Raw genomic sequence first — 22,872 nt, forward strand, 5'->3', positions numbered from 1 at the left:
TTATTTCCGTCTGTATCAGGCAGTGATTTTATTAGTCATTTTGTTTGATGTACTTAATATTTTTAAAGCAGGAAGGCAGAAAACGACATGAAACAGTGCACTGTAGAAAAAGCTAAATTTATACACTGAGGTGACAAAAGTCGTGGAATATTTCCTGATATTGCATTCGCCTTTTGCCCAGTGCAGTGCAGCAACTTGACGTGGCATGAAGTCAGCAGGTCACAGGAAGCCCCCTGCAGAAATACTGAGCCAAGCTGTCTCTATAGGCGTCAATAATTACAAAAGTGTTGCTGTTGCGAGATTTTGTGCACAAACTGACCTCTTGATTATGTTCCATAAATGTTCGATGGAATTCATATTGGGCAATCCAGGTGACTGGATCATTTGCACAAATTGTCCAAAATGTTCGTCATACCAATCTGAAACAGTAGTGTCCCAATGACATGTTTGGGAACGTGAAATCCATGCAGGACTGCAGATGGTCTCTGAGTAGCCCAACATAACCATTTCCAGTCAATGATCAGTTCAGTTGGACCAGAAGACCCAGTAACACCCCACATTGATTTCTGCGGTTATTTCACAGTTTTGCTTGTCTGTTAGAATTGATAACTACGCAAATGCCTCTTTCCTCACTCATGAAATGAAGACTATTAGCCGCCACGTTCTCAGTGGTGAGAGTTACTGCCTGAAATGTGGTTTCCTTGGCACTGTGGATCTTGGAATTTTGAATTCCCTAATGATTTCTGAAATGGAATGTCTCACGCTTCTAGCTCCAACTACTATTCCAGATTTAAAGTCGGTTAATTCCTGGCATGCATGCAGCCATAATCATGTTGGAAACCTTTTTATACGAATCTCCTGAGTACAAATAAGAGCTGCACAAATGCACTGCCCTTTTATACCTTGTGTATGTGATACTACTGCCATCTGCACATGTGCATATTGCTATCCCATACCTTTTGTCACTTCAGTGTATAACTACCAGCTTGCAGTGTGTTGAGAAAGATAGCAAAATGTTGCAATTACGGATTTCTCCATTTGTCTGCTAAATGATGGCTGAATTAATTTGCAGGGGTTCCCATTTTTTAACTATGAGCTATCATTGCTCTTGCTGTGAGAGGGAAAGGGAATGTGAAAATCATATGATTGCCTCACAGTTGCACATCATTGGTTAAGTGGATCGGTGGCAGTGAAGAAAATTTTGGCTATAATAGCCAGCGTCTTACATGATTCGAGACATTTTCTAGTTTCCCTGTGTGTTAAATCATTGCTGTACAAGTAGTTGAAAAGCTTTTTTGTGTTTTCTGAATTTAGTTTACTTTCGTGGGGCATTTGCCTTTATTAGTAGGAATAACTTGTCAAGAAGACTGTAGCCATTGCTGTTGGAGTTTTAAATTGTTGGATTCTGAAGCAAACTTTACACCACATTTATCCAAATAATGTGGTACAGAAATAAGATTGCGTTGTGGGTTGCTATCTAAAGTTTGGTGACCACAATTGCTTTTAAGTGACGTTATCTTACCATTGAGAGAGTTTTTCAGAAAACAACTTTTTGTCATTGTCTTTCTTAAGAATGAAGAAGCAAATATCTTTCTTCAGATATTTCTAAATTTTATGTCTTTTGTCAGTTACACAATGGGTCTGCGTGCAGGGAAATTACAATGAGGACTATGTCATTTTCCTGTGTTGTGAAAAGCGTAGTAGTCTTGTTAAGTGTTGTGGTATTATATGGTTCTTAAACACTAGCAGACTGTGCTTCGTCATAGTTGTGCAACTAATCACAACAGTGTTGTACCCATTATGTTAGCATTATTGATGATGTCACATGACAAACAGCTTGCGCGGAGTACTCTGAAAACCCAGTGCTTGCAACTTATTTGTTTTAAAGTTCTCATTGTCCATTTTTACATTGATCACTGCATCTTTCATCAACATTCCATGCATAAATCGAAGTTATATCCTTAATTTGCACATGTGATCTTAATTTTTGTTGGTATCACAACTATTCCCTTGCAGATGTCAATTTCTGCAATGTATCTATTTACAAACTGCTTCCTTTGTTTAAAGGCAACATCACTGTTGTGCTGATTGTGACATTAGTTGTCATTAGCTCGAATTGTTATGAAGACTGGGTTGGACCAAAGATAATGTTAATCTTTCTTCATGTATACTCTGAATGTAACATCCATCTCTGCATTACATTTTGTTATCCTTATTTTCAATTAGCATAACTCTTTCCTAAAACCTAATTGCAATGCAACATAGCTTAGAATTGACTCTCAAAGTAAATACATGAGTAGTTGTGCTGTTTCAATCTTCACTGTGAAATTTTTGGTTTTATTGCAGTTTTTGTACCCGTAAAGCCCCTGTCCTTATTACAATTTCCTGATGATGACAAGAGCATTCTGTCTGAAGTACACAATACAATTTAAAATGCAATTAGCTGAATTTGTAAGGTTTGTGGAAAGGTTGATATAGATGCCTATGTAAATAAAAATGGCTCATTCACTGATTTTTTTACATCAGCATTAATACTGGTAAGATATTTGTCCAAGGGATTCCAAGACTTTGAAGAATGTGTTAGTATCAAGTTTGAAGTTGGATGACAGACGACAAAAGAAATATTTTTCGTATGGTGTGACTACAAATGAACAAGTTCGGGTTTTTCCTTTACTTGTATTGCGAAAACTTGCTTATGAACAAATTTCATGATTATATGTTAGTGGGAAGTACATCACAGATTTTGATGAATGAGTTTTCAGGTATAAAAATATGACATAAATGGTCTTATCTTTTGAATGAATTTACATAAAAGCTTAAAATTGTTACTTCTCCAAGAGACCATGGATTTTAATATGTGACTTAAATTTGAGCGTAGTATGTCTACTCGTCGAATAGAAAAAGGGTTCTTAATAATTGGACAGATGTACAGACAAATGGACGGACAACAAAGCAATCCCATAAGGGTTCTCTTTTTACAGATTGAGGTGTGAAACACTAAAAAAGTATGATGTAATAAGTATTCACCTGTGGAGACTCCCAGTATAACTGCTAAGGGTTTTTAGTATTATCTTTTTGCTATGTTTGAAAAAAAAAGTAGAAAATAATTGTTCTTACATTGCAGATCTGTTGTACTTGCCTGATGTGCCATTAGCATTTTGCACACTTTAATATCACCACAACACACACATGCTGCCCCTCCCATGTACCTCACAAGTGCATCCACACCACAGCTCACACATGTGCATGCGTACACACACACACACACACACACACACACACACACACACACACACACACACACACGCAAATCTATCTATTTCTGCAGAATGTATAGAATACCTTTCACTTGCAGATCAGTACTCAACCTATCTTGTCTGTAGAAGAAGAAACAACACTAAATGAAGATGAAGAGAATTCAGCAAGACAAATTGTGAGGCATGTTTGTGTTGCTTTAAAGCGTTACTTAGAGGCTCACTTATGTATAAAAGCTGAAAGTGTGCGAAGAAATCAGCTCAGGGAGTCTGGAGGACAAATGGAACTTGGACAGCTCCCAGCAAAGGTCAGTGCTCCACAGCTCCTATAATCACCTTTTCTGGGGCACAGTGAGGTTTTATGATTACATGCACATCTTTTGTGTGTTACAGTTTACAGAGCTGAGACTACTATAGTAGTTGTGTTACAAGTTAGATTTTATTTTTGCCCAATTCTTTGCCACATCATAATTTGTGTTTTGTACAGCAGTTTATGCAGCTGCATTTCAGCAATCCTCTACTTTAAGTTTTGCAGGAAAAAAAGTTATTTGCAGTTATTTAGTATTGTTGAATGACAGCATATGATTTACTTAGTACTGCTTACTGAACTAAATGTGTGCATTAAGACTGGAATGTAATTAGAATGCATTTTTATATTACAATCACATGTTGTAAAATAGTTTTACTAATTTTTATAAGTATTCATTGAAGCTTTTGTTGGACAAATAATCTCTGTATTCTGCAATATTTCATCAGTCCTGTTACCAATGAAATGATTGTGAAAATTAATCGCATTAGTGAATAAAAAAATTGTTGACAAAAGAGGCAAGGACTCTTTTTTATGTAAGACAAGGTAGCATAATTTCATATGCAAACCCATGCAGACATGTATTGCTAGTAAAAATAAATGAAACCTCGTTGCTTGAGTATTTTATAGTAAGAAGGTGTCATATGTCTTTGCTCATTAATAATTCACCAAATGTTTCAGTATACAATAATCAGATGGGAAGGTATAAAATTCATAGTTGTTTGAATCAGACGTTCCCTCTTTCCTATGGCTGAGAGGAAAATGTTGGAGGAGAGGAGACATTTAAGGCTTCAGGAGACATTTAAGGCTTCAGGATACAGAAAAATTCATCCACAATTCATGGGCCAGGAGGGAATGAATTGTCTGGGAAGTCTGCGATCAGCTGAGGTGCTGGGTGACTTTTCCTGTATGCTAAAGCCTTCTCAGTGTCCTTTTCTCAAACACTTTCTTCTCCACTACTGGAAGAACCCCTAATTCCAAAAGCCAACAATTTTATGTGTACGTGTGTTAGCTGCTGCCACCTGCAGTGCAGATTTTATTTATCTGTATAACAAATATTTTTAGTTCATTTATGTTTTTTGTTGTTGTATTGGTTCAGTGTTGGTTTTTTATTGTAATTTGGATGTGTAGATATGAGAAGGTGCAGCATCTTAGCATAAAGATGTTCTTAAGGGTATTTGGCTGTGAAGTGAAGCAATACTAATTTGAAGATCCACTGCAGATAAAATCATCTTATTTTACTGTTAACCTCCATTATGTGGAGTTCATTGCTCACCCTAAGAAGTCCTTTGGTCAAATTACATAAAAGATATGATAACTAGATCCCTCATGTAATTTTACATTTCAAAGGTTTATTTGGATAGTTAATTTCTCAAATTCTTTTTTGTCACAGTTGAAGACAAACCCTGAAGAAGTTAAAGAGCAAGTACAGCTATTATTTGAAAACATGCCTTTTCGGGCGCATTGGGAACCTGTTGAAGAACTGATCCGTTTGGGAGGAATAACATTACTGCTGCAAATTATTGCGTTTGCATATGAATGGAATTCATCTGGTGGCAGGTGAGTTTCAAGATATGTTTTTGATTACCATTGTGCTGAATGTTATCTTTCTCCTCCTCCTCTTTTTTCCTCCCATTCCTGTTCAGCCTTGTGTGTACACCAGTTTATGGTGTCGTAAGAGTTTTTGGAAGAATTCTGTAGTTCTTCAGATTGTTTGTTTGTTTGAAACAGTATTGAGTTACCACTACAAATACTAACTATGCTAATTATAAAAATTCTGTTCCTGCTATTGAAGTTAATATTATCTATAGCAATTGTGGTGACTGTAGGTACTTTTCATTTGATGTAGACAATATATGTACCAGGTGTACTGGTATGAAATGAGCATTAAGATACAAAGGCATATGGTGATCATGCTCTATCAGAAGCAACACACAAAAGATGGTTTCAACAGTTCAGAAATAATGATTTTGATGTAAGAAATGAAGAACGTGGAAGACCACCAAAAAAGTTCGAAGACGCCGGATTGCAAGCAATATTGGATGAAGATGATACTTTGAGTCAGAAGCAAATGGCAGCAATGGTAAATGTTGCACAACAAACAATTTCTGACCGTTTGAAAGCAATTGGAGAGATCCAGAAGTGTGAAAAATGGGTGCCACATAAATTGAATGAAAGACAGATGGAAAACCGAAAAACCATTTGTCAAATTTTGCTTCAAAGACATGAAAGAAAATCAATTTTGCATCGAATTGTTATTGACGATGAAAAATGGATTTGTTTTAAGAATCCTAAATGGGAAAAATCATGTGTTAATCTGGGACAACCATCAACATCGACTGCAAAACCAGATCGATTCGGCAAGAAGACAATGCTCTGTGTTTGGTGGGATCAGAAAGGTGTGGTGTATCATGATCTTCCAAAACCCGGTGAAACTGTGAATACTAGTCGCTACAGACAACATATGATCAATTTGAACTATGCATTGATCGAAAAAAGACCAGAATGGGCCAGAAGATATGGCAAAGTAATTTTTTTATGCGACAATGCACCTGCACACAAAGCAAAACTTGTTCAGGATACAATCAAAATAATTTGCTGGGAGCTGCTACCCCACCCGCCGTATTCACCAGACTTGGCCCCTTCCAACTACCATTTGTTTTCATCAATGGGACACACATTGGCTGAGGAACACTTCGATTCCTACGAAGAAGTCGAAAATTGGGTGTGTGATTGGTTTGCTTCAAAAGACGAGCATTTCTATTGGCGTGGTGTCCACAAATTGCCAGGAAGTTAGTCAAAATGTATAGAAAGCAATGGTCAGTATTTTGAATAAAATGTTTTTACTTTTCAATTCAAAATTAGTGTTTCATTTTCACACAAAAAATGCTCATTTCATACCAGTACACCTGGTAGTTATCACCAACACAAAATGTTATTGTTAAAGGTAAAAATAGCTTCAGGAGTTTGATTCAATAGTCGAGGAGTTTTAAAGTTCAGTTGCTTTTCTGTGGATGTAATTAATATACAACCGCGAACGAGGGAAATGACACATTTATGTAGTTGTCTGCATAATGCATGTCTCCAATAATAACAATGTACAAAACAACTGTGTAAATATCGCATAAAAAGAACGCAGTGTAAAGATATGAACATAGGTCACACTTCCACCAAACATGTTTTTTGCCATAAAACAAAATTAATGTCCATGGAAGAAAATTCTGTGCAGCAAATTTAATGCCAACTTATGAAATTCATTTATGTCCTTGATTGTAATGTTGTTTTTTTTATTGTTTTTAGAGCAGCATCAGGTACTGCTGAAATGGTCCGTAGTGCTCTTGATTCACTCGCTATATGCAGTGTCATGCCACGAGTACAGGTGATGTTAGGAGACCGTGTTGACCTACCAGATGACACAATAACTGTTGGAACAAATATAATTCTTGGAGCTGCTGAAGGTGAAATAGTTGTTGATGCAGAGGTGCAGAAAGCTGCTCTGAAGCTTATTGTGAATTGTGTATGTGCTCCCATCCATAGGGTAAGTGCCATTTAATAATGTGCTCATTTTTGCATTCCTGGAAAATTTCATTCTGAAATGGAAGTATTCATTAATTAGTATCTTCTCTTGTGTACCTTTCTTGTAATGTAATTAAGTAATGGACTTATGTAATTATTTCAGGTTGGTGGTAATATTGCCAGATATTCAGTGTCTGGTTCAGGGAAAAAGAAGACAAATTACAGAACCAGTGAAGAACTTATTGCCAAAGTGTGGGAAAGCGTTCGATCAAATAATGGAATCATGGTAAACATCACAATGCTCTCTCTCTCTCTCTCTCTCTCTCTCTCTCTCTCTCTCTCAAACAAAGTCATGACATAAATAGCATTCCCTCATAAAGGAAATTGTTGTCGTGACATTTTAACTGCTCTTCCTCTTTCCTCAAGTGGCACCTTATCCGTTTTGACTGCTGTGGGTGAGTTAACTCATGTGGGTTTTCCTTGAGTGCTGTTGACGTGTTTACGTGTCTCGTTCTGTCAATTCTCGCACTGCGGTAGACATGTTCCTTCCATATCTCACTGAGTAAAAAAGTTTTGAGTGTTTATCTTACACCATATGTGCCTCTTTTTGTCATTTACAGAGAAACCTTGTCTCAGTGTCATGAACCACATATGAAATATGACAATTGTTATGACCTCATTATTCCCAATGTAGAAGGATGCCGTTCATTGTGCTGTGCACGACTGTTGGCCAGATATAAAAGCCAATAACTTGAGAATGAAATGAGATATTATCATCCTCTTGATTTTTAAATACAATTTTGAAATGTTGTGTACATTTCATATGCAGCAATGTAAGAGCTAACATCAACCATATGCAAAGTTTATGCAATGCATTTTTACCTGTACAAACTCTTTTTAAAGTTTTGTGTAGTGCTTTACTTAATTTGATGCAGCAAGGTAACTATGATGAATAACAAAAAGAAATTCAGTCCCTTGTCGAGCAAAGATGTGCAAACATGAAATTTTTTCACCAAGAAAATCAGAGCACCATCTCTCAGCACAGGTAGCATCAAACATCATTAGGCCGGGAGTACAGCAACAACAAAGCCATGCTCAGCATGGAATGGAGAGAGCTCATCTGAAACATGTGTTGTTGTTTTTTAAGCAGCTTGCAATCCTTCAATTCAGATACGTTTATTGACTGACTTAATCAAACTAACAAAGATGGCATATTTGTTAGAACACTGAACTCACTCTTAACAATGAGCGACATTCAGAACCTGTTTTGACAATTACGATTTAGGTTTTCCTTGGTCTTCCAAATCATTTCACATTATTGCTGGAGTAATTTATTCAAGAAATTCATGGCCAAATTCCTTCCTCATTTTTGACCAACTTACGTAATGCTTTCTGTATAATGACCTCAGTATTAATGGAACATTGAAATACTTCCTTTTGTCTCTCTCCCTTTCACTCTCCCAGTCACTACATCTAGTTATTTACAACAGTAAAATCCTTTGATCTATAATTTCAGTATCACTGCATTTATCCAATTTTTTCAACAGATAGCAGTCTAATTGCTACTACAGTATATCAATATTTAAAAAGTTTTCATTCACAAAACATTGGATTTTTTTCGTTTTTATGCTGACATAATTTTTGTATAGCTGAATCACCAGAATCAAGAAGAATTAACTGCATAAGCATTGTTTAAGGGAATAGTATATTAGCAGCAACTTTGATCTATAAAAGATTCTGGTGTTGGTACAGTAAAATTAAGTCAAATATTGTACTAATTAGTCAGGGCGTGCCCCCCCCCTCTCTCCCGGTTACACTGTAACATAGGGAAATTAATACGATATGTTACCCAAAAGTTCCCAGAATACTCCAATAAATAAAATTCACTTTACCTAGATCTCATTTATCACCATCAAAGTAGCCTTGTTGTGGGTGTATACACTGCTCCCAGCAGTTTCACCGTTCATTCTGGGTAATAAAAATTAGTCACTTGGTGCCAGGTTGGGTGAATATCAAAGGTGAGGAGCAACAATCATTTTGTTTTTTGGCCAGAAATTCCTGGATGATCAATGCAGTGTGTGACCTTGCATTGTCACGATAAAGGAAACAATTGTCTATGCACCACTTTTGTCAGATGAAATCCTCTGACATGTTTCATAACACAGCTTCGCAACATTGCGTACAAACTAGATGGTCTGACTCTGATCTTCCAGCACTGTATTCTGAAAGCAGTGACACTTTCAAGAGTAAGGTCGATTGACGGCCAACCTGATTGGGGATCATTGTTAAATAATGATCTGTCATTCTGAAAAAGTTTAAAATGGTCGTAAGTTTGATCGTGACATAAGGCGTCTTCCCCCAGTGCATGCTTCAGTGTGTCATGTATCTATGTAGTGATGTGTCTGAAACTAAAGTTTATGCACACACATTTTTCTGATGCAAGAGACACAACACATGCAAATTGGGAAATGCACATAAAAACGAAACGTGACCGCTTAGCACAAAGCCTCTTGAGCCACTAACTCTCTGTGGATGTACGAGTTATCACCAGGTGGCATTTCGTCTTATTAGCTAGACTTCACCAGCTATACATACATTCCGGAAACTTTTGGGTAGCACCTCATATTAATGCTGGCCACATGCACTTACTACCTGTGTTAGATAAATTATATGGTTGCTTAATGGTCAATTTTCATTGTATTGTAACGAGAGAGTAGCTTTTCTGGTTCTTAAATTATTGCGTTCTTGTCATTAAATGGTCATATACAACAACTCCAGTACTTAAAAGATGATAATTTTGAAGGAAAATGAATTTTAGTTTGTAGACCTCATTAACAATACATCAGTATACTGAGAGACGTGCGACTGAATTTTTGTTACTTTTGTTCTTAACAGGTCTTGTTACAGTTAATGATGGTAAAAACACCAATAACGGATGCTGACTCTATTCGTGCATTAGCCTGTCAGGCTCTAGCAGGACTGGCAAGAAGTGAGACAGTCCGGCAAATAGTTGGAAAACTCCCTCTTTTTACAAACGGACAGTTGCAGTGTAGGTATTTTTTAAGTTGTTGTAAATAACTTGTTCCATTCATTATATCTTGCTTTGTGCAAAAGATATGAAGACTGTTTTGTAAACTGTAGCAGGCATTTTATAGTTCTAAAGAAAACAATAACAACAATAATCTACTTCAAGTTTTTTTAAGATGTATTAAAGTTAACAGAAAGCTACAAAAGTATACAGGTGTTAATACCACAGCACATTCTAAAGTTGTCTGAACATAAATAATTATTTTATTCTGAATGTAATTAATACAGAAGTCATTTACAAATAACCAACAAACCTTCAAAGTAGCCATTAAAAATATTATTATTATTATTATTATTATTATTATTATTAATTTTTTTTTCATATGTGCCAATTACACTTTCTCTTACTTTCACCTTAAGCAAGCAAGGCTAAAATTGAACAGAAGCATAGACAAGGGAAGGATAAACTCCAGGTACTGATATATCCTGTGCTAAGAAGAGAGTTGTACCTCATTCAGAGGACAGGCTGGGGTCAAGAGTTGATAGCATTTTAAGTTCTCCAGTCTGTTGTTAAAATGGGCAATACACTTGCACTTTGATCAGAACATGAAACACTCAAAAGATTACGGTAAAAATATTTTTTACGTTACTAACCAGATGCAAAGTGCAACAGCAATCAAAATTAAGTTGAAGGCCCAGATAATATCATGTTAAAATTGAGTGTCAGCTCATTGAGCTCCAGATTCACTTATTAATTCCTCACAGTTGCAGTAAACAACCAAATACTGACAAATGGAACATCACATTAGCTTGTGTAGACACTGTGGGCACCAGCAACAGATGTTAGTTGCAAAATCTCCTAAGGAGACGATGCAGTTAATCAGATTACTAAAAAGTAGTAATTCTGACGGCTATTATGGTGATTCAAACAGAATATTATAAGTTATCTTTGTAATCAGTCAATTACAATTGAGCACATTTCCTTATAGACTTATATGTCTTGTAGTAACTCTCATCTTTAAAAAAACTGGAGATAAACAAACCACCTCAAATTAAAGACCTATTTCACTCTTTGGACTCCTTCCAAAGAGTTCTAAGAAAATGGGCTGTGATAAATAGTGACTCATTTTGCTGAGCAGAACTTGTTAAGGGGCATCTAGATGGCACAGGTTGTGAAGCCACCATTAAAATTGAGCATGTTCTGGCATAGTGTGGTAAACTTTGCTTGTGGCAAGGCTAAACTGTGTCCGTTCATTCAGATGGAGACGACGTGTGGCACTGCGCACATAAAATGCTGTGCTAAAGTTACAACAGAATTGGTAAATTATGTGACTGCTTTCACAGGTAGCCTGCCTCTGAGAGAGTAGAATATGCTTGTTACTGGATTGCAGTAGGACATGCTGGATGGGCAGAAATGACAGGTAATTGCATGTGGGTCTTCTGCAGGGGTCTGAACTACATGGCAAGAAATTGGTGTGGTATAAGGATGGACAAGGATATTTCATAGTTTTTGTGGGTGGCAAAACCAACCTTGTGGCAGATGGGAAAGATGTTTCTCATTGCTGGGCATAACAATTGGTAGACAAATAGGTGACAAAGAATGAGGTTAAGGTTTTCCAGTCCAGAGTGATATTGGGTAATAATTGGTTTCGTTTTTTGTTGACGGTCCATGAGGATGTCAGTGAATTATGGGAACTTGTGGATATGGCACAAGAAATCAGTATGAAGGCTAGTTTTGGAGGGTAGTTCCTGCCTGAAGACCTTACTTTAAACCTTCAGCATAGTGGACAAGGGATTGATTGTCATTACAGTTGCACAGTCTGTGGTGACCAGACTTATGGAAGAGACTTTAATGTGAAAGGGATGTTAGCTATCAAAAGAAGGTAATGTTGATGTGTGCAGACGTTTTTGAGCAGTCATTGTAAAGTTGGTGTGCTAATTCAGGAGACTTATGCAAAAAATCGGTGGAAGAAAGGTATTAAGGCTGTGGAGAAATGATGATAGTCTTCACCCTGGTCTGTATCAAGAAGATATCATCAATCAACTGAAACCAAACAAGAGATTGGGACGTGGGTTGTTAGGAAGGCCTACAAAATGATTGGCATATGGAGCTTCTTAACTGTGGCACATATTTGATTGTATATTGTCTTCCCAAAAAGGATGACTTCGATCAGTATACTGTTGTATAAGGAATGGGGAGGTGGGTTGGAGACATCAGGACATATGAAGTGATAGTGTTCATTGACAAGGAGATCATGGGACAGGAAGATATTGGTGTAAAGAGAGGTAGTGCCAGCAATGACAAGCAGGAATCCAGATGGTAACGGGGTGGGGATTGTTGAGAGGTGACGAAGAAAGTGGTTCAGGACCTTGATGTGGGAATTTAGGTTGCAGGAAATGGATTGATGGTGATGGTCCAAAAGAACATCAACTTGTGTGAGAACACTATAACCAATTAGTGGACCATCCTGGGTGGTTAGGTTTATTGAATTTGAGGAATGTGTGGAAGGTGGGTATGGGAAACTTAGTTGGGATGAGGGGGGAGATGGATTGAGGGAGAGATTCTGGAATGGGCCAAGGAACTGGAAGTTATGCTGGATCTTTGGAAAGGGATCAAAATGGCAGAGTCTGTGTGTGGAAGAGTCAGACCTTCTGTCAGGTATTCATTGCCATTTTTCTTTGATCACGAGCTTTATATTCATGGAAAAAAATGTTGAAAGCAGAGGTTGGTGGTTGGTTGGGTGTTGGATAGGGTCACAATGGGACAGAAGTGTGAACTAGGGGTGATAAGACTCAGGGTGTTGATTTTGATCAGCTTTGACTTAAAATGCATATCATTAAAAGTTCTGTCAGCTCAGGAGCACTGCAAGGGTGGGGAGGGGATATGCTTGTGCAGTCTGTGAAGGAATATCCTTAGTCATATGCCTTGCTGTCACTGACACATCTGTTGGAGTGGGGATGGGACATCCATTGGTCAACATTGTTGTTCAACAGTGCTGGGGAAGGCGGTTTTCACAGATAACAGGCATTCATTAATGCAAGTAACAGAGCCAATTCATTATGTTATCACAGGTCCACAGAGGTGCCATCTGTCAGTGTCATCCACATATTTCTACATTTGAATATTTTTGAAATTGTCATTGTTGAGTGCTTAGAAGAAAACCAATTGTTGCAGCACATTTGATAGATGATTGAGCTATTTTCACACAGCACTGTACTTAAGTACGGAAGGCCTGCAACATGGCTACAAAAGGCGGTGACTAAGTGTGTAAGACAAGTCTTTCATGTGGCTCATGTGTCACATAACTGGGAGCAACAATTGACTAGAACTATATAGGTTGGTTGTGATGGAATGTGACCTACGAAGGCGATATTTGGGTAGAGTATCCCGCATGTTAAAGTTTGGCAAAGTGCAAATGGTAATGGTAAAGTTTTTCAAGGTTTGGATGGTTCTGAAAAGGAAGGGGAGGGGTCACATTTTACTGGTAAGTAGCTTCTCTGCAATGTATAGATGGGGACTGTTCCTCCAGCAACCCCCCCCCCCCCCCCTCTCCTCAGGCTTAATCCCACCATTTTTATAATTATCATAAGTATTAATACACCTTATGTCTCTGCTGCTGAGAGTCATTGAGTCCTCCTCTTTCAACTCCCAGCATATCGCTGTCCTCTCCTTGTTCCACATTATTATTCTCATCCCTTCTGATCCAGTCTTTTCCTACCCCCTTATACTCATTAGACAGCACCACCACTGTCTTGTTCCTGCAGTTGTCAAGTTATGGAAATTTTACAGTGGCACACTCATTTAATTTGAAACCATTTACATATTGTCAGTAATCCAGTTTTAGGTTACAGCCTCATTCAAAGGTATTGGCATTGTTCATATACACTACCCACTCACATGTGTTGTCCATTTAAAAATATAATGTTTACACTGAAATGTAAAATTTTATATCTGATATTTATTAGAATATACATTGTACTACATAAGAATCAAATGCTAGGAGAGTACACAACCAAAACACTGACATGCTGTGCCCCATCTATGAGGCATATTATCAAATACTTCCTGGATAATAAGTTCAGTTTTAATAAGTTCAGTTTTACTGTTTGTATAACTATTGCACATTTAATAGTTAACATTAAATGGATTTTCTGTCAGTGTGTAACAACAATATTAAACACCAAATGCTTGATAATGTTCCGTAAAAATATATTTATTTTCACACCAACTCATGGCTTCTTAGGCCATTGTCAGGTATCATCTGAATGTCACATACACAGATAGAATGACATGTGATTTAATACATATTATTTATGTAGAAAACACATAAGATACAAAAATTATGGCATGGATAGTGTTTACATGAGAAAGTATTACAATTTTGTCCTACAGATCTAGTTTCACTTCACTAAAAAAGGAAAAGACATTTTTACGTGGAGATACATTTAGTAGTATATTGTGTAACTAAAAATTATTCATCAGTTCTCACCTGACAATGGCCTGAAAAGGTGAAAGTTGGTTTGTGGCCAAAAAAATATAATTTTGCAGAATATTTTATAGTGTTTCCTTTTTACAGTTGTTACCATGTTCTGCCAAGATTTAATATCATTTAATTGTTAATAATGCTCATTCATCTTAGAACCCAAAATAATTTATATGAGTGCACATAGGCTGATATGGGCAATTATGAGATTTTAATAGAGTTTGAGAGGAATATGTCATTGCGATTTACTTCAAATTATAATTACTGACTACAAGATTTTAAAATATACCAATGTGCATTTCACACTTTTCTCTAGTTACATTGATTTTCTGTTCTGTCAGTTTTATTTGAGTACCTCATAGATGAAAACATGCATGACATTGGTGTAATATTCCACAATTCTTGTGATTTTAACCATTTTTGATTGTTAATGCCAATACCATCATCAGGTTTATATTTATACCTGATAAACGGCATAACAGCCATAACCAGTTTGTAAGATTAAAAAATAAGTACTGTAAACTATGAGGGTTGACTGAAAAGTAATGTCTCCACCTTCGTAACTCTTCAACAGTTGGCAGCATTGGTATGCGGCAGGTACTGGCGTGTTCTGTAGCCTCTTCTCTACAGCTCCAGTTGCCTGGAAGCCTTAGCATTGAACGGTTATGGTGTTAGAGTGAAAAGTATGGAACCCTACGCAGACTGTTGGTCAATGCGATTTAAGCAAAATGCTGTCATTGATTTCTTGATAGGAGAAGGTGTCTCCCCAAAGGATATTCATCAGAGAATGAAATCAGTTTATGGTGATTGTGTTGATGTGAGTACTGTGCTTTGTTGGGCAAATAAGTTTAAAGATGTTGAGGCGGAAACATCTGACCTGCGTGACAAACGAAGGGTTGGACATCCTGTGACAGCAACCACCGAGTTTCACAAGCAAAATGTTGACAGATTGGACAGTCATCGTATCACTCGGAGAGAAATTGCAAGGACAATTGGCATTTCACAAGAATGTGTGGGTCACATTATTGCGTTACTTGGCTACCGGAAGATCTGTGCACGATGGGTGCCCCAGATGCTGACTCCTGAAAAGAAAGTTTGCCAGGAACTCCTCTCGCATTATGAGCATGAAATAGCACAGAAGTCACATCAACACAATCACCATAAACTGCTTTCACTCACTAAAGAATCTCCTTTGGGGTGACACCTTCTGTTGTCAAGAATTCAATGACTGAACATCAGTTAAATCGTATTGACCAACCGTCTACTCAGGGTTGCCTGCTTTATACTGTAACAACACAACCGTTCAATGCTAAGGCTTCCCGCCACCTTGAGCTACAGAACAAGCCAGTACCTGCCGCATACCAATGCTGCCAACTGTTGAAGAGTTACGAAGGTGGAGGCATTACTTCTCTGTCAACCCTGGTATTACACCAGTGTTTTATGTGTTTTCATTCACAATTTTCTGTAATTCATTCATTTATTCATTCGTTCACACATTGTGTTCCACAAATCCCATCGAACAAGAACATGGACTGAATCAAGTTGTATATAAACAGGCAGAAGCAGCCACTGCAGGTTACTTGTGTGACATATGCTGGTGGTAAATCATAACTAGTGCTAATCTACACACACTGATAACTGTAGCAATTAGTTCTAGATTACGTTATATGATCAATGAAGATTAACTTTATTGTAACATCACAGGAGCATTGTACTGAGAGCTGCTATTTATGAATAATTTTCACAGAAACTGTTTTGTTTTGGAAAGGGAAAGGGATTAGTTGCAAATTTTTCTTCAGTGCCAACTGGAAATATATGGTCTCAACTGAAAATGAGTCTCGTTTTGAATTAATTGTTTTTGTTTTCTTTTGAGAAATGAAAAAATTATGTTTGTGTTGTACTGTACATAAGTGGTTTGTAACAAAAATTAAAGAAAATCTTGTCTCTTTCCAGTATTGATGCGAGATCCAATTCTTCAAGATAAACGTCAAGAACATTTTATTTTCCAGAAATATGCTCTTGAGTTAATGGAAAGAGTTTCAGGCAAAGCAAAGCCCTCTGGTACAGAGCTTGAGATTTCTCTTGCTAATATGCATAGGGTATGTATACACAGCACTAAAATATTCTGTTTCACTTATCAACATCAAACAATGGAAACTCCTGGTAGAAGTACCAACAATGTAGGAAAAGACGGATTGCTACTTACTGTAAAGAAGTCACGTTACATTGAGACAGACACAATTAAATAACACTTACACAAAGCTTTCGACGATAGTCTTCATCAGCAAAAGAGAAACACATAGCATTCATATACATAAGCAAGCACACCTCATGCACATGAGCGCCAACTCCAGCATCTTAGTTATTTTTATCAATAGGCCAAGTCCAACAGATCTGGGACTTGTGTTCAGATTTGTATATGGGCAGTACAGAAATATATGGAAGAATGAAAGAGCACAGGAGGAGGAAGTGGAGTTGGATATATGAAAGAAAAGCAACTAACTAGAGCCTTTGTTCAGCTACTATGCACTAAGAGTGATCTGGCCTTCGTTTCACTTCCAAAAAGTATCCAGTGGAAGTGTTTCATAATTTGTAGTTCAGTCTTTTGGTCAGCATGACTTTGTTCTTGCCATCAGCCAAATGTTGTCTTAAAAATAAGGAATCCCCAGAGAAATTGAATTTATTGAAAAAGTGAAAGAATTTTGAAAGACTCATAGAACTGTCTGGCACTCAGGGAGGTAGATGGTGGGGGGAATTTGAACTGGTAGCTGACAAAATGAAAAGTACTGAGTAATTTTATAAAAAATCTCTCAGATTCTGTTTTCGAAACAAATGGCTGTGGAGTAACATAAGGAAGGTGAAGAAGTGTATCTAGTTGTTGTAATGTTTATTGCTCAGTTGTGCCTGCCTTTGGTATGCGTGCTGACCTTCGGGATCTTCATATTTGTCCATGGATTCACAAGCTCCACAGCCTGCTTCCCATTATGTGATTGTTGCTTGAGATAGATTCTTTAATTTTTCTGTGTGTGTATGTGGTGGGGGCGGGGGGTCCTTTTCCAGGCACACCATGTGCAGTTTAGTAGTGCTTTGCAGTATCGTGCTTTAACAAGACGATGACCATTTTGTTAACAGTAAGAACTGTATGGGGTGGATAATACGAATCGTTGGGTATATTTCCTCCTGGTGTTTATGCAGATATTTACAATTTGGTTTTTGTGACATGTAGCTGTAATTCCCAATGCCAGGGGAAGCCATCAATTTGTTTTCACCTCCAAACAACAAATAAAATTACATTTAAAATGTAATTTCAAATACCCATTTCATAGAGCAGTCACAAATCAGCTTAGTACAATATTTGTTTGATTGATATATCTCAACAAGGAATAAAAACATGAAGAATAACCAGTATTCCAGCATTGACTTGTGTGCCGTCCTGGCTCGTGTTGACTGCTACCACCGTGTAGCAGTTGCTGTTGAAGAACTGTCTATTCTTCGTATTTTACTGTCACTGTTAGTACATGTCAGTGAAATAAATGTCGCTCTGGACTAGTGTGGGATTGCTCTATGGAACTGATATGTTAACCTCCATTTTAAAAATCATCTTCCTTGGTACAGGAAACAGAGAGACGCTTTCTGTTGACATTGTGCATTGCATCAAAGATGTGATGGGCAGTATTTACTTGGTCTGATTCCATCTGCTCATTGCAGAAACAAACTTGCAAATATTGCAAAAGGAGCTTCCAAATCTTTGTCAGAACACCAAAGAAAATGTGCTTGATGACTCTTATTTTCGAGACACAGCCAATATATAAGCAAGCACGGACCCATATTTGTACTTGCATGTTTTGTAAATCAGCATTGAATATTCAGGCTTTGGTTCTCTCTCTCTCTCTCTCTCTCTCTCTCTCTCTCTCTCTCTCTCTCTCTCTCTCCCTCTCTCTCTTTCCTTCCTAATTCCAATACACTCCAGTACTCTGCACACTTTCTCGCAGTGTCATGCTTCAAGTTAACAATGACCTTAGTGTGAACAGTTTGAAAAACTAGGCCTCATTGCTATCAAAATCGATGATATGGCTTTATGAGGATTTGTCATATATCAAAGTGTGGCACAGAATAGTGAGGGACAACAGTAGCAATGGAATTCCATGGAGCAGCAAGAGCTTATAACTTACAGAATTGTTGATAATACTGTAAATAACCTATCATTTTGTTTTCAGTGTTTTAGTGTCTTGCTAATGATTTAGCTATAAACCTCTCCATCACTATAAGCAAAAAATCTGAGTCATAAGTTTTTCTGCTGTGTTTGTCTAATGTCATTAGTTTTGCAATCAAGTTGAAAAAGTCCAACAGCAGAATTAAGAACAACCTGTGTAATTTTTTTTTTACAAATACCTTGTGTAGCTTTCTTTGCTTTTATTGCTGCACATTTCCATGTGAGTACGCCATTATTTTGGCTCTAGAACATCAATTTTGGAGATTGGTAATGGTATTTTACTTCTCTTCGTTCTTAAAAAGTGAGTCTGATGTCGGATTTTAGTTTTGTTTTCTTCTACTGTTGAGAGTATAAGTCTATTTGAAAATAGATCCTAAAGTATCACCTGATTGGCATTCTATTTTAAAACACAAAGAGGAACTACTTCGCTCTATAAAGGAAATAAAAGGAATTGCGCTATAAAACTCCCAATACTCTCTGTACAGAATTGTATAAAACACATAGTATTCGCTGCTGGAAATTGTCAACTAGGTTTAATGGACAAAACATAGGTAAGTAAATAGATTTTGGTGGCTTTCCATGCACTTTGCTGAAGGAAATCCACCAAGCAGCTATAATTTTATGAAATTTGTTAGCAAACTGGTTTTCAAGTGCCGTAGTTCTGTTATCATTTCCCTACAAAGAAAAGAGAGTCTGTCAGTATTGAAATAAGCTTTTGTGGTGGTTGGTGCATTCTGATGTTTATATGCTTATTTTACAAATTTAAGGAAAATATATGTATAAACGTCATTAATGTTGGGGAGTGTATGACATTCACCAAATAATAGTTGCAAGATTCAATGCGACGAGGTTGATCATAAAGCTGGAAGAATATAATGTGTATGTCACTGTGTCGGTTTGCAGCAGTGGTCCCAGGCATGCATCTGTGATCTTGAATGACTCATTGCCTCCCTTTCAAGTGTCTATTCTTTGTATGATCATTGTATAGTTACTCAGTCTGTTAATGTATATTTTCGAATTGTCACAGGCAAGTGTAGTTGCACAGACTCGAATCCAGTATAATGACAAACAGCTGTATCAACTCATACATCAGCATTTACTATCAAGAGGCCTGACTGACTCAGCTGCAATACTACATAGAGAAGCAAATCTCCCAGGAGCCCCCTTAAAAATTGGCCCTTCATCAAACTTTCCTCCCAATCCATACAGAGTATGTTCTACACCGCCGGGACCCTTGAGGGTAAGTTATATGTTCCAAGAGTATGTGGATAAATCAGTTTCATTGTAAGAGTATGTTTTTATTACACCATATCTGAAAATGCTGAATACACCATAAGTGTTGTGTTCTGTCAAATTTTTACGTGTTTAAAGCTGCGCTTTGTCACAACATTCTGAGAAAGCAATGTTGTGGAATATGTAACTGCCTCTGTTGTTATGAACATTAGTGATTGTTTCAGTTTATGGTTAAGTGAGTATAATTTTTGCCACACTTATTGTTACTTGAATTAAAATTTAAAATATGTCAGGTTCTTATACATAATTGTTCTATTTTTTTTCTTTTTTCCTAGCCAAGGCTTTCCAGCTTTTCTCCAGGCGTCTCTGTCTCTCATCACCGTTCACAAAGTACACCTACCAGTGCAGCATCTTCGAGTAAATCTTCTATTCCACCGTGCCAAAATTCGTTGGTTACACAGCCCATCAAACTTAATTTAGCTAGTACGAGGTAAGATATGTTTTGCGTGTGTTTCTTTGTAAACGTTGCATTAATTGTTGACCAATTTTATTCAATTTTATATAATTTCAGGAAAAGTGACAAAAGTGAACTGGGAAACATTGTTAATACAAGTACACCTAACACCACTCGATCTTTGCAGAAGCAAATATCTTATGAGCAGAGTGCTGTTGTGGCAGCAAATCAGCTCCTGAAAAACAATTCCGGTACACTCCCAGAGCCAAGCATTACTCTGGATTCCATCATCACAGAGTATCTGACCAACCAGCATGCTCTTTGTAAAAACCCAATGGTTCCTTGTCCTCAGTTTAATTTGTTTGTGTGAGTATACCTTAAGATTCTGTACTACTGGTTGAGATGGCAAATAATGTAATGCATGGGGAGAACTGAATAAGTGATATGTGTACTTGATAAGCAGTTCTTATAGATGAATTATATCAATTTGACTTTATATTGTGAGATTTTCACTTTTGCTAGTTCTTTCATATTAAAAAAATAAATTTCTATATTACTACTACACACTAAGAGATTGTCCTTAGATAGATTTGATACTGCAGGTTTTGAACATAATTGAAGGACAGTGATTGTTGTACACAGTGTGTTACCACATATACGACATATTATACCCTGTCTAGCTATGTGCAAACACTCACTCAAATCGACACGATGATGATATCCGAATGTTATACTGTTGTGGACTGCTGATTTTTGGATAGGAGTGAGTATTTAAAGATAGGTGTAAGCACATGATGGGATTACTGAAACTATTTAATGTTTTAAAAATCCGCTAGGTTCTATTTTACTCTTTGGCATATACTTAAGACTTTACTATTATCTGGTTTATGAAAAATGTTGAAGGTTAACCATAAAATTATATAGAACCTTATTATGTGTCTGTATCCTGAACTCTACTATTTATGAGTATGGCACCCTTCTTGATATAAACTTTTTCTGATCATAAATTATTCAAAATTGTAATTAGTGACTGAATTAGTCAGTGTGAAGTGTTATCTGATACAGAAAAAATCTTGTAGGCATTAAAAGAAAACAGGCAGTTGAAATGGTGAGTGTCTAAACTTTTAATATCAATTATTTTATTAATTAGTTAAATATAATTTTAAATAATGGATTTTAGTTGAATTAAATCAGATGATGCTTAGGGAATTAGATTAGGAAATGAGTTTTATTATGTGGGCAGCAAAATAACTGATGATGGCTGATGTAAATTAGCAATGCCAAGAAAAGCATTTCTAAAAGATAGAAATTTTTTGACATCAAATATAGATTTGAGTATCAGGAAGTCTTTTCAGAAAGTATTTGTATGGAGTGTAGCCATGTATGGATGTGAAACATGGACAATAAACAGTTAAGACAAGAAGAAAATACAGGATGTTTCAAAAATGACCAGTATATTTGAAACGGCAATACAAACTAAATGAGCAGCGATAGAAATACACCGTTTGTTGCAATATGCTTGAGACAACAGTACATTTTCAGGCAGACAAGCTTTCGAAATTACAGTAGCTACAATTGTCAACAACAGATGGCGCCTCGGTCTGGGAAACTCTATAGTACGATATTTTCCACATATCCACCGTGCGTAGCAATAATATGGCGTAGTCTCTGAATGAAATTACCCGAAACCTTTGACAACATGTCTGGCGGAATGGCTTCACATGCAGATGAGATGTACTGCTTCAGCTCTTAAATTGTTTCTGGATTCTGGCAGCACACCTGGTCTTTCATGTGTTCCCACAGAAAGTAGTCACAGGGGTTCATGTCTGGTGAATAGGGAGGCCAATCCACGCCGCCTCCTGTATGTTTCAGATAGCTCAAAGCAATCACACGGTCATTGAAATATTCATTCAGGAAATTAAAGACGTCGGCCGTGCGATGTGGCCGGGCACCATCTTGCATAAACCACGAGGTGTTCGCAGTGTCGTCTAAGGCAGTTTGTACCGCCACAAATTCACGAAGAATGTCCAGATAGCGTGATGCAGTAATCATTTCGAATCTGAAAAATGGGCCAATGATTCCTTTGGAAGAAATGGCGGCCCAGACCAGTACTTCTTGAGGATGCAGGGACGATGGGACTGCAACATGGGGCTTTTCGGTTCCCCATATGCGCCAGTTCTGTTTATTGACGAAGCCGTCCAGGGAAAAATAAGCTTTGTCAGTAAACCAAATGCTGCTCACATGCATATCACCGTCATCAATCCTGTGCACTATATCGTTAGCGAATGTCTCTCGTGCGGCAATGGTAGCGGCGCTGAGGGGTTGCCGCATTTGAATTTTGTATGGATAGAGGTGTAAACTCTGGCGCATGAGACGACACGTGG

The 22,872-nt window shown here is 37.3% G+C and overlaps 1 protein-coding gene across 1 annotated transcript in view; it reads left to right on the plus strand.

Annotated features, from left to right (window-relative positions):
- The window catches only part of LOC126354168 (DDB1- and CUL4-associated factor 1-like), a 220,311-nt gene that overhangs the window by 159,905 nt on the left and 37,534 nt on the right, over window positions 1–22,872 (plus strand). Inside the window, exons 13-21 of the mRNA XM_050003600.1 lie at window positions 3,356–3,562; window positions 4,955–5,121; window positions 6,862–7,099; window positions 7,241–7,363; window positions 9,973–10,126; window positions 16,542–16,687; window positions 19,829–20,041; window positions 20,370–20,524; window positions 20,606–20,854. Of these exons, the coding sequence (XP_049859557.1) occupies window positions 3,356–3,562; window positions 4,955–5,121; window positions 6,862–7,099; window positions 7,241–7,363; window positions 9,973–10,126; window positions 16,542–16,687; window positions 19,829–20,041; window positions 20,370–20,524; window positions 20,606–20,854 (1,652 nt within the window). The remainder of the gene's footprint in view (window positions 1–3,355; window positions 3,563–4,954; window positions 5,122–6,861; window positions 7,100–7,240; window positions 7,364–9,972; window positions 10,127–16,541; window positions 16,688–19,828; window positions 20,042–20,369; window positions 20,525–20,605; window positions 20,855–22,872) is intronic.

The sequence above is a fragment of the Schistocerca gregaria genome, chromosome 1, assembly GCF_023897955.1.
Source record: "Schistocerca gregaria isolate iqSchGreg1 chromosome 1, iqSchGreg1.2, whole genome shotgun sequence".
In the NCBI taxonomy this organism is placed as follows: Eukaryota; Metazoa; Arthropoda; class Insecta; order Orthoptera; family Acrididae; genus Schistocerca; species Schistocerca gregaria.